The 12,459-nt window shown below is 38.6% G+C and overlaps 1 protein-coding gene across 1 annotated transcript in view; it reads right to left on the reverse strand.

The window, feature by feature from the left end:
• Window positions 1-9,188, reverse strand: part of LOC130922677 (docking protein 4-like) — an 86,219-nt gene extending 77,031 nt beyond the window's left edge. The window contains exons 1-2 of the mRNA XM_057847592.1: window positions 9,098-9,188; window positions 8,913-9,030 (exon numbers count right to left, since the gene is read on the reverse strand). Of these exons, the coding sequence (XP_057703575.1) occupies window positions 8,913-8,978 (66 nt within the window). The 5' untranslated portion in view covers window positions 8,979-9,030; window positions 9,098-9,188. The remainder of the gene's footprint in view (window positions 1-8,912; window positions 9,031-9,097) is intronic.
• Between the last annotated feature and the right edge of the window lie 3,271 nt (window positions 9,189-12,459).

A 12,459-nucleotide genomic window follows, 5' to 3' on the forward strand; every position in this document is an offset into this window, starting at 1 on the left:
ACAATGAAAAATCCTTAACGATCCCTTTAACGATCCCTAAAGATGCATATTGCGTCGTGACGTGTCTTGTCTTGTTGTCCAGACGCATCAAACTAGCATGACGCCAAGAACCACTCGCTCCAAAGTTTGTCTACACTTCACCAGGAAAAAGGGTGAAAATGAAAGGTTACGATAGTTTAGCACGAGCATTGCCGCCGTAAACATAACAATGACAGCACGTAGGTTCGAACGCTCGAAAGTGTGTCTTCACTTCACGAGGAAAAATTACAACAAAGCGACTTGCAGTCATTGCGAGATGGAAATAACTGCATCGGGAGGGAATAGACTGCACTGTCCTCACCGAGACTCTAAGGCTCAGTCCTGGCTATACAGCTAGCTAAACTCCCAAATGACGATGCAGAAGACGTTGGTATAATTTGCTGACTTTGTTCAACCATCACTTGAAACTAAAAATAGAAATGAAACAAATCAATTTCGTCCCCAATAAAAAACAGGTTTGCATCAAAGTAAATCAGCGATGATTAGCTACTAACACAGAAATAACAAACAGATAGCATGCGTTCGCTAGCATTAGCACATCGTTTAAACCACTACACAACTGGATTTAAGTGTCCGATCGCGAGTGGAAACACACAACAACAACACAGAAGATGATACATACAGGCATTGGCTCTGTAGATATTTTGCAAACATTAACAAAGAACGTAGGCTCGTGGCAGTGTTTCCCTTTCTCACTAACTCGCTCACTCGCTTGGATGCGGCATTTCTTCTTCTTCGCGTGTAAGCGCGCTCTTCTTCACGTGAGCGCGTTCTTCTTCGCGTGAGGAAGCGCAAGGGCGCCACCACTTGAGCGTGAAAGCACCATAAAAACTAAAAGGCATGCATTTCAATATACTAGTAAATAAAAACAGGCGTCCCCAAACTACGGCCCGCGGCTCCATATTTGGTCCGGCCCCCTGAACAATTCCAGAGAGCATTTTGATTTTTTTTTTTTTTTTTTTTTTTTTCTCCCTCCGTAGTATTATTTATTTCCTGGCCTTTTTCAGTAAATAACTCAGAGAGGGTTATTTGGTTATTATCTATTTAATTAATAGTGCTATTATTATTTATTATTATTATGTTATATTATTATTTTTATTTTATTTACTTTTGTTTCGTAAAGAATCCACAGAGGGTTATTTGATTGTGGCTTTCTGAAAAACAATATTTTTTTTTACATTTACGCACTCCTGCAATCGTCACACTTTTTCTGTTACAAACTGACCCCGGCCTCTCATCAGAGAAGGGAAAAGTTATGTGGCCCTCACAGGAAAAAGTTTGGGGACATCGCCAAAGGCAGAACAACGACCTATATGCCAAAATATACCAATATTTTTTATTTCTATTAGAAAAATGTTTCAGTAAAATGTTACACATTCTTGTGCATTTGCCACTTATAGCCACAGTTAACATTGAGGCTTTGGGCCTCTTTTGAACTCGTTGTGAGTTTGTGAGGTTGTGACTTCTGATTAAACAAGCTTGATGCCAATCAAAATGTTTGTTCTTCTTTTTCCTGAAATTAGAATCGATAAGAGAATCGATAAAGAATCGAATCGTTAAGCAATATAATGGAATGGAATGGATAATGGAATCGGAATCGTAAAAATCGTATCAATTCCCATCCCTAGTGTTCCCGTTGCAGAAATTCCAGCGTGTCACTCATTAGTTTTCCCAACATGTCGTCAGTTCTACCCTTCCTATTTGAACCAGATCTGAAAAGTGAAGAGCAGGACAGCACTGTCGGTCGTTCACAAGACGAGCTTCAGGGAAAAATGCGTGCAGCAAATACCTGATAAGACAAAAGTTGGGCAAAACTGGTGATGTGAGAGAGTGCTGTTGTGTTGGGAACTCCGGTTGGGAGCGAGAGTGTACGCTGTCCGGTTTTATTAGCAGATATTCAAGGTAAGCATATTGTGTTTTCAAACTTATCCCAATATAATTATGTAGATTGTTAGCATCCAGAGCTTTCATGTGCTTTACATACAGTACAGGCCAAAGAGCACACCTTGTGTAATCCATTGTCTTATACATTGTAATGCGTGGTAGCTAGGATACGTGTATAAAAATACCAAAAAGGGGAGAAGCTTCCACTATGCACATTTATTCACAAAAATTATTTCCACCTTGACCACTCTTCACTCGGGAGCTCATCAGTAAGCAAACCCGCGTTCCCTGACGAACTCCAACATTGTTGTGAGGTCCACGTCAGAGTCACTGTCGTCACTGTAGCGTGCCATAGTGCTTTGATTATTTAGTATGATTTGGGGAAAACGTCCACGGAGAATAGTCAACATAAAAGATAGCAGTAGTAATCCAAATCCGCGTTTTTTACTCACTCGAAGATCCAGGTATTAGACCGATCCCATGGCAATGTCGCAGCCGTGGATTCCACAAAATAGACTGATCTGAAAAGCCGCTGTGGGACCGACGAATCAAAAAAATGGACAGATCCGAAACCAATATTGCAGACGGGGTGGGACCGTTGGATCCAGAAAATAGACTGATCCCTTACTTGACTGAGGATCCAGGAAAAATGTTCGGGCACCAGTTGTAACGCGTGGTGGCTAGGGTACGTACATACAGGGACCAAAAAGGCGGAGAAGCTTCCACTTATGCACATTTATTCACTAAAAATAATAATTCCACCTTGACCACTCACTTCACTCCCCTTGTTTCCATTTGACTGGAAATTGCATCCAAAATCAGCACACCGTGGCATTTTACTTGGCGAGTTTAGGCGGCAATAAGCAATTGTTAAACACGCTACATATTTGGAAAGATACCAATTACGTCATCACTGTGAGCCCGCAAACCATGGAGCCAACTAACGGTCAAACTATGGACTAAATATTATAAAATATTGCCATTGATTTAACATTTTATGTGTTTCTAAAAACATATTTTAGTACAAGAGAACAATTGTGGTTTATTAGAGCATACATGTATTTAAGTTGGAGGATCACTTTAAGATGGAAAAAGTAACTCAGTTTAGCCCTCATTGGTTCACTTTACCCTTTTCATTTTTCTAGTCTGTCTCAGTTCGCACTTCAGATGGGGTAAAGTAAGACACAATTCCAATTTTACTTTGGTTATATTTTCAACACCGCTGTACTCTCTATTCTCCTCTATGAGACGGCTTTGACAGCAGGGCTCTCAGAACCATCGAGAACATCAGGTGGCCGTAGCAAATCAAAACCAAAAAGTGGACCATTTCAAAACCAATCTAGGTCACTTTCCTATGTGGTTAAAATCCGATCTGGGCCACATTTTTCCATAATGTGGCTGCATTCTTCTGAACTGTCAAGTCCCCCAAATTCGGAATTCATGCAGCAATTACGTCAGCAAAGCATGAGAGATACATGGCGCTACATTAGCGATGGAGTTGTACATTAGCGTTAGCACCTAGCTTGAACGCAGTTTTCAGGGAAGAGGGGAGCTTGACAACAGTCATAAAAAATAAAATGGGGGCTTATCTGTGTTCCAAATGAGCAATAGTTCAAGATTGCTTACACGGCCGAGAGTCGGCGCAAACTGTCCGTAGCCTATATGTGTCATTGCGTGCATGCTATCAATCCATATAAACTTTAAATATAAGACAAAATGGGGATTCTTTATCTGTGTTATTTGTGTGCTGTTTTTGGAAATCAAATTAATGATCACCCTAGAATGCTGTTGAGCCAGAATTTGTTTTGATGCTCCTGCGCATGCGGGTCAGTTTGCACAGCGCATCTCGGACTGCGCATTTGTGATACTTTAACGGGCTCAATGGAAAAAAGGCAGTCTGAACGATGTAACGGTCACCTCTGTATTCCTTACGACATCCACCACATGGTGGCGCCTCTTTATTTATGTTTGTTTTCTCCTTCTGTTGCTCCTCGCTTTTTGTTGGAGTCAATTGTGACCGCGTGTGCGTGGCCCGTCGTACTCCCGAGTGACGAGTGGTCAAGCAGGGTTTTTTTATTATTTTGTGTAATAAAAGTGCATAAGTTGAAGTCTGCTTCCTTTTTTACTTTTTATGCACGTATCCTGTCCAGCCACACGTTACAACTGGCAAGCCAAGAAAACGTCAAAAAAAAAAAAAATCTGAATTGTGCATTTGCCCTGCAATATGAACCTAGCCTAAGTATCTGAAAGTCGCTTTTAAAAAATGTGGGTGTAGGTGCATGTGCATATACGTTGCCTACAGGATGATTGATAAGTAACTCCTTTTTAAAAATATATATATTCAAAAGTAATATTTTTCCATATTTTCTGTGGATGTTCATTGATGTATGGCAATTACTGTAAAACTATGTTCTCACTGTCTTTTAAGATCTGTTATTATTATTTTTCTTTTATATGAACACCAGCATTTACCACAGGATTGTAGGTCCCTTCATCCTTAGCGATACCATCAATGCTAAAAGGTGCCTCACTTTGCTGAGAGATGAAATCTGGTTAGTTATCAGTACTTGGGACAATACTGGAGATTTAAGCTTGTTAAGTTTCTGTCTACAGTGCAGTAATTTTAATTGCTTATTTTTTCCAGTCTGCACAGATTTAAATAAAACTGAGCAGTTAATATATTTTCTGGTTCTTTCTTTCAATATTGACTCAGATCCATCCATCCATCCATCCATGGCGGAAAACACTCAGGTGACTTGAAGTTCCGCTCTGAGACCCCCAATTTACCCAACTTTCAAAATTGTCCGATATGCATGTGTGATACATCTTTGGAAAGCTTAAAATCTCAATTTTCTGGGGGAAGAAAAAATTAGAACAGGAGGGCATTTGGAAAAAATAAAAATTTAAGTTTTTTTAACAGCAAAACCCTCTCTGGAGGTGAGAGTACGCGAGAGCAGAATTACAGATGCCATGACTTTAACGAGATATTATCGTGTACTTACCTCGTTTCGATCCAAAAACTCCATGTAGCAGGGTATCAGTAAGTGTCAAGACACAGCTTTGAATGGCCACAGCCGGATTTTTGGGGGATTTTAGGGGTGAAACTTGGTAATATAACAAGGGTCGCGATGCAGAAATCGCAGACATCAAGGAGTGGTCGAGATGTTCTTTTTCATATATTTACCATTTTAAACGTTTTTTTTCTTCTTTTTTTTGTTTGGATTGATTATTTATCATCTAACATATTGGAGAAAATGCGACAGTAACAAAAAAATACAATTAAGCGATAGTTATGAGGTAGATATCCGTGACTTTTTTACAGACGCCATTTTTTTCATTGTGACAAATTTGTTTAAAAATTTAAAATATGTGAGTGAATAATTTTTTAAAGACGTTTTTTTTTTTTTTAAACGAAATATGAGACATCCATTTATGATTCTAAGCTAAAAATGATAGACATTTTGAATAATAAATATAACTAGGCCTGCAAGCAGGACTGAACGGGCCCTCGCAATCTAGCGCAACTCGGACGTCACGCAACTCGGACTGTGTGCAGGTCAGGGTGGTGGCAGATCCTCCTCTCTAATCATCTCATTAGAACCTAACATGCTCGAAAGTCGCCTAATTACATTCCCACACCCAAGAGATAAAAACCCCTATTGGAGAGAGTACTACAAAAAAGGAGCCACTACTGAGCTGTGCAGCCAAGCCCTTATTCAAAACCAAAATTAATCTTCTAACTTGGCCAATTCGACCAAGTGTGCCAAATATTGTGGCTCTATAAGCTGCCTGAGTCTCTGAAAAAAAATATTTCCTTTAAATGGCGAACAAAGGGTCGTCACGGCAACAGACAGAGACACGTGGACATGGGCCGTAAAAAAGTATTTTAATAGGTCTTGAAACTACAATGACCAACATGAAAAGAACTGGACATGTTTTGGAAAAACGAGTGACTTCCTATCGCCACTAGTTGGCGCTGTAGGGTTGATGCAAATGACCCCTACAAGTTCCTTCAGGGTATGACTCTCAACAAGCACGGGAAGTTTGGCGCAGATATGTTCTATATCTGCCGAGTTATGATTGTTCAAAGTTTTTGGAGAGAAAAATTGTTGACAGTCATTTTCACTTTCCTGTATGGACCCCTCCGCTACAACGAAACTTCAATATTTTTCATCAGGCACCTGAAGACAGGTCTTAAGGCTTCCCTTATGCAGGTTTGAGGTAGATTGGTTTTTTCCCTTTAGAGGAGGAGTGTGTCCCGTAAAAAAGGGCATTTCCTGTTTCCACTAGGAGGTGCCAGGCACAAATGGTAAATTTTCAATCCAGTCCTGCTCAGGCTGGTATACCTCACACACATGCCAGATTTAAAATAGATTTAACATTGTATGAGGGTGTTATCAGTCATTTTCCGAATTTGGTGTTTTGGCGAAAAAATGTAAGAATTTGGCGCCCCGCCCAGGTCAGGCCCGTGAATGAAAACACACCATTTTTATAACTTAAGATTTCATATGCCTCATGAACAGTCTCGCCAATTTTGAGAATGATCAAACTAATTCCCTAGGTGCCAAGGTGTAAAATGTGCACACTGTAAATCGATAAAAAGTTCACATTCAATCCAAAATACCCGATTTCCTGTAGGATTTGGAATGTGTGTGCAAGAGACTTTTTGGAGCAGTTTTGCACAAAGTTTTGACTCTCCAAATTTTATCACTCTATGTTAGAAAAACCTAAATGGAGAGGCCTTTTTGAAAATTTCAAGGGGGCGCCACTGAGCCATTTTCTTAAATTGTTTCGTAACGTTGCAAGATTATCGAACGTTATCCAAAGCCGCATGTATGTGCAAATTTTGGTGAGTTTTTATGCATATTCAAGCCTCCAAATGTAAACTCTTACTGTGAACCCATGAAAATTTCACATTCGATCCAAAATACCCGATTTCCTGTTGGATTTGGAATATGGGTGCAAGAGACTTTTTGGAGCAGTTTTGCATAAGGTATCTACTCCCCAAATTTCCTTGCTCTATGTTGAAAAAACCCAATAGGAAAGGCCTTTTTTAAAACTTCTTTCTGTCGCCACTAGTTGGCACTGTAGAGTTGATGCAAATGACCCCTACAAGAACCTTCAGGGTATGACTCTCAACAAACACGGAAAGTTTGGCGCAGATATGTTGCATATCTGCCGAGTTATGACTGTTCAAAATTTTTGGCGAGACAAATTGTTGACGGTCATTTTCACTTCCAGTTTGGACCTCTCCGCTTCAACGAAACCTCAATATTTTTCATCAGGGACCTGAACACATGTCGTGAGGCTCCCCTGAAACAGGTTTGAGGTCAATAGATTTTTTTCCCTTGGAGGAGGAGCCTGTCTCGTAAAGAAGGCCATTTCCTGTTCCCACTAGGGGGCGCCAGGCCTAATGGGTAATATTTCAATGCAGTCGTGTTCAGGCTGGGATATCTCATATACATGCTAGAAATGAAAAAGATTGAACGTTGTATCACGGAGTTTTTAATCATTTTCTGAATTTGGTATTTTGCCCAAAAATGGCCGACTTTGGGACCACGCCCAGGTCAGACCCTTGAGTGAAAACTCACCATTTTGAAAACTTAAGATCTCATATGTCTCCTGAATAGTCTGACCAATTTTGAAGACTATCCAACTATTTTCTTCAGCGACAAGGTCTCAAATGTAAATCGATAAAATTTCACATTTGATCCAAAATTTCCGGCTTCCTGTTGGGTTTGGAATATGGGTGCAAGAGACTTTTTGGAGCAGTTTTGCACAATGTATCGACTTGCCAAATTTCATCGTTCTACGTTGAAAAAACCTAATAGGAAAGGCCTTTTTGAAAATTTCAAGGGGGCGCCACTGAGCCATTTTGTTAAATTTTTTTGTAGATTATCAAAATTTACGCAAAGTTGCATGTATGTGCAAATTTTGGTGAGTTTTCGTGCATGTTCAGGCCTCCAAATGTAAACTCAAACTGTGAACCGATAAAAATTTCACATTTGATCCAAAATATCCGATTTCCTGTTGGATTTGGAATATGGGTGCAAGAGGCTTTTTTGAACAGTTAGGCATAAGGTATCTACTCCCCAAATTTCATTGCTCTACGTTGAAAACCTGAGAGGAGAGGCCTTTTTGAAAATTTTAAGGGTCAAGGGGGCGCCACTGAGCCATTTTTTGACATTTTTTCAAAACGACACAAGATTATCGAAATTTACGCAAAGCCGCACGTTTGTGCAAATTTTGGTGACTTTTCGTGCATGTTCAGGCCTCCAAATTGGCCATTTTCATTTGCCCTGAAAAAAGAAGAATAATAATAATAATAATAATAATCCTTTGCAAAACAATAGGGCCTTCGCACGCTTAGTGCTCGGGCCCTAATTACGTTCGTTTTATGGCTGGTTTGAAACAAAAGTGGTTACGTGACATCTGTAAACGGGGGTTTCCAGTGTAAAACTGACAAATTAAAAATAGCTCGGAGGCTCAATGCGCCATGAATCTGCTATGGCGGCGTATCGACATATTATTCGATCAAACACCCTTTGGCTTAAAACACAGCAGTTTCTTTTAAAGAGGCGGGCAAGAGCAGAAACTGCTTCTTCAGTCTTGTTACATCTGAACATAGGAACATAGGATACATCTGGCAATTTGATGTCCTCATTGCCAGGATGCGCTAACGGCTAGCAGATAACATTTTCCAATGGGTGGTTCTTACGTTAACTTTTATTATTATTGAAGCTATTTGATTACCCCACTCTCTCTATCACATCCCGAAAAGCACTCTAAATGACTTCATCGGTGTGAGTGGTTGCTTGTGTATGTGTGCCCTGAGACCAGTTGATGTTGTAGCTCGCATCCTTCCTATAGTTAGGCTCCAGCACCCTTGTGACCCTCTCAAGGATAAGCGGTAGGGAAGATAAATGAATGAATGAAGAAAATATATATATATATTGCAGAAATTGTAAAAAGAAACTGAGAAAACTTACCCCAAGATTGCGACTACGCATGCGTACATAGCCCTGCTTGATGATGTCGTTGAAGTTTGAAGCCATCTTTGGACAACGTCTATATGAATTCCTGGAATCACAATTTGTCCTGTCAGTCCTGCTGGATGAAAAGCTGTTTTTATGCTCTGGCTTATCTGCTTGACTATTGTTCTATTTGAATTTACGATCTCAGTAGCTTTCCAGTATCTCCTCTGTCTGTGCTCTTTTACTCCTGAGCTTCATCATTGCCTTGACTAACAAATGGAGAGAGACACAGACATACTGAGAGGGAGAGGGAGCAAAAGTGAGAGAGAAATATTGATGGACATTATTTATTAAGCAGTGAGGAGCACCCTATTAGCATTCAATATTCATGGGTGTTATTGAGGGCAAGTATTCAAGGATGATGTGCACCGGTAATCTCTTATTCCCAACTAAGGAAAAAGCCATTACCCAAGCTAACACATTATTGTTGAAAATTATACATCTAACATTAATAGTTATTAATATTTCTGTGTTGCATCTTCATAACAATGACTTGTTTTTCAACTCAACATATTTTTTTAATGTGCAGTACACTGAAGTAATGGAAACTGTTTTACGATCAAGAGGTTTTATGGAACACAAACACTGTTGCCCATTTCCAACGAAGTGTCTATCGCCTCATGGCTCAGTGGTGAAGTAGTCACTCCCCACCCTGGTGACTGTGCTGAAGTGTTCTTAAGCAAGATGCTGAACCCTTTATCAGTCCCGATGCAGGTAGAAAAACACTATACAGGGCTCTAGAGTATTTATGATAATTAGTCTTACAATGAGGTAAATAATTCAATTACATTTTGGGAAAAGTAATTTGTTACTGGAACTAATTACTTTTTAAAGGTAAGATTAACAATACTGTGCGCTAAACATATTAAGCGATGCTTCCTCTTTCTAAGTCAACATAGCACCCTAATAAATGCATTGAACTTAATTTGTTCTCATCTTTCACATAACATTTGTTGAACGGACACCTTAGTATTCTAACCCTTTGCTTGGCTTGAAGTCTTTAACCTGTGTGCTTTTGCCTCAATACCCTTTTTTACATTTTCAAAATGACCCTCAGCTACATATTGTGAACGCTTTTGCCTCAATCTGGAGAATGTTGCACTGGTATTGCTCCAAAATAAATCACTTAAAACACTCCTGTATGTCTGCCAGCAATGTTGCTGTTGGTATTGAACCTGTCGGCTTTGGCCAAGGTAATGTACTACAATTTTTCATATTTTCAATATACCCCTCCGCTGCATATTGTAAACCTTTTACATCAATCCGGAGGTTGTTCCACTGGTTTTTCAACAAAATGAATCACTTAAAACACTCCGGTATATACGCCCGAATTGGCCGTGCTGTGAGAGTGATGAAGCTTGTCGGATTAGCAACCGTAATTAAGGGGGTTGGAGCTTTTGCGAAGGGTCAATTAACCCAATTTATTTTAACCCACTAATTTGGGTCAAAAAGGACTGAATACCACTTGGATTATTTTGGCCATTTTGGTGACAAAGTGTCCTAATTGGTTGGAATGAAATCTTGCACCTCCTTCCCCAAGTAATATTCATCATTTTAGGGGGTCTATGTGGGTAAAGTAGCCAAAATTTTTACTGAAGTAGGAGTACTTCAAAATACAATATAAATATATATACATATATGTATATGGCAGAAAACACAGACAAGACTGAAAAAGCAGTTTCGGCTCTTGCACTCTTCTTTAAAAGAAACTGCTGTATTTTAAGCCAAAATAACTGTTGTGTTTGATAGAACAATATGTCTATTTGCTGCCATAGCAGATTTATGGCGCATTAAGCCCCCAAACTATTTTTAATTTGTCCCTTTTACCCTGGAAATCCCCGTTACAGACCTTGCACAACCGCTTTTGTTTCGACCCAGCCATAAAATGAAGATAATTATATTTATTATTCAAAATGTGTCATTTTTAGCTTAGAACCATTAATTAAAAAAAAAAAAAAAAAAAAAAAAATGACTTAAAAAAATTATTCACTCGCATGTTTTAAACTTTTAAACAAATGACGTCACAATGAAAAAAATGGTGTCTGTAAAAAAGTCAGGGATATTTACCTCATAACTATCGCTTAATTGTATTTTTTTTGGTTTCTGTCCAATTATTTCCGATATGTTAGATGATAAATAATCGATCCAAACATAGAAAAAATGGGGAAAAAAAAACATTTGAAAAGGTAAATATATGAAAAAGAAAATCTCAACCTCTCCTTCATTCATAACTGTCGCTTAATAGTTTTTTTTTTGTTACTGTCCCCAATATGTTAGATGATTAATAATCGATCCAAAGAAAGAAAGAAAAGAGAAAAAAAAACGTTTAAAAGGCTAAATATATGAAAAAGAAAATCTCGACCACCCCTTGATGTCTGCAGTTTCTCCATCGCGACCCTTGTTATATTACCATGTTTCACCCCTAAAATCCCCCAAAAATCCATCTGTGGCCATTCCCAGGTGTGTCTTGACACTCGATGATACGTCCTACATAGAGTTTTTGCATCGAAACAAGGTAAGTACGCGATAATATCTCATTAAAATCCTGGCGTCTTTAATTATGCTCTTGCGTGCTCTCACCTTCAGTTAGGGTTTTGCTGTTTATTTATTTATTTTTTTTAAATGCCCCTCTTTTTCAAAAAATTTCTTCCCCCAGAAAATTGATTATCACACAATGAACACAATAAAATGATGTAGCACACATGCATAAAGGACAATTTTGAAATTTGGCCAAATTGGGGTCTCAGGGCGGAACTTCCAGTCACCTGGGTGTTTTCTGCCGTATTCATATATTATATATATATACATATATACATATATATATATATATATATATATATACATATATACATATATATATATATATATATATATATATATACATATATATATATATATATATATATACATATATATATATATATATATATATATACAGTGCCTTGCAAAGGTATTCGGCCCCCTTGAACCTTGCAACCTTTCGCCACATTTCAGGCTTCAAACATAAAGATATAAAATTTTAATTTTTTGTCAAGAATCAACAACAACAAGTGGGACACAATCGTGAAGTGGAACAAAATTTATTGGATAATTTAAACTTTTTTTAACAAATAAAAAACTGAAAAGTGGGGCGTGCAATATTATTCGGCCCCCTTGCGTTAATACTTTGTAGCGCCACCTTTTGCTCCAATTACAGCTGCAAGTCGCTTGGGGTATGTTTCTATCAGTTTTGCACATCGAGAGACTGACATTCTTGCCCATTCTTCCTTGCAAAACAGCTCGAGCTCAGTGAGGTTAGATGGAGAGTGTTTGTGAACAGCAGTCTTCAGCTCTTCCCACAGATTCTCGATTGGATTCAGGTCTGGACTTTGACTTGGCCATTCTAACACTTGGATACGTTTATTTTTTAACCATTCCATTGTAGATTTGGCTTTATGTTTTGGATCATTGCATTTATACGGAGACTTGATTACACACAGGTGGATTCTATTTATCATCATCG

This window comes from Corythoichthys intestinalis, chromosome 1, assembly GCF_030265065.1.
Source record: "Corythoichthys intestinalis isolate RoL2023-P3 chromosome 1, ASM3026506v1, whole genome shotgun sequence".
NCBI classification, from domain to species: Eukaryota; Metazoa; Chordata; class Actinopteri; order Syngnathiformes; family Syngnathidae; genus Corythoichthys; species Corythoichthys intestinalis.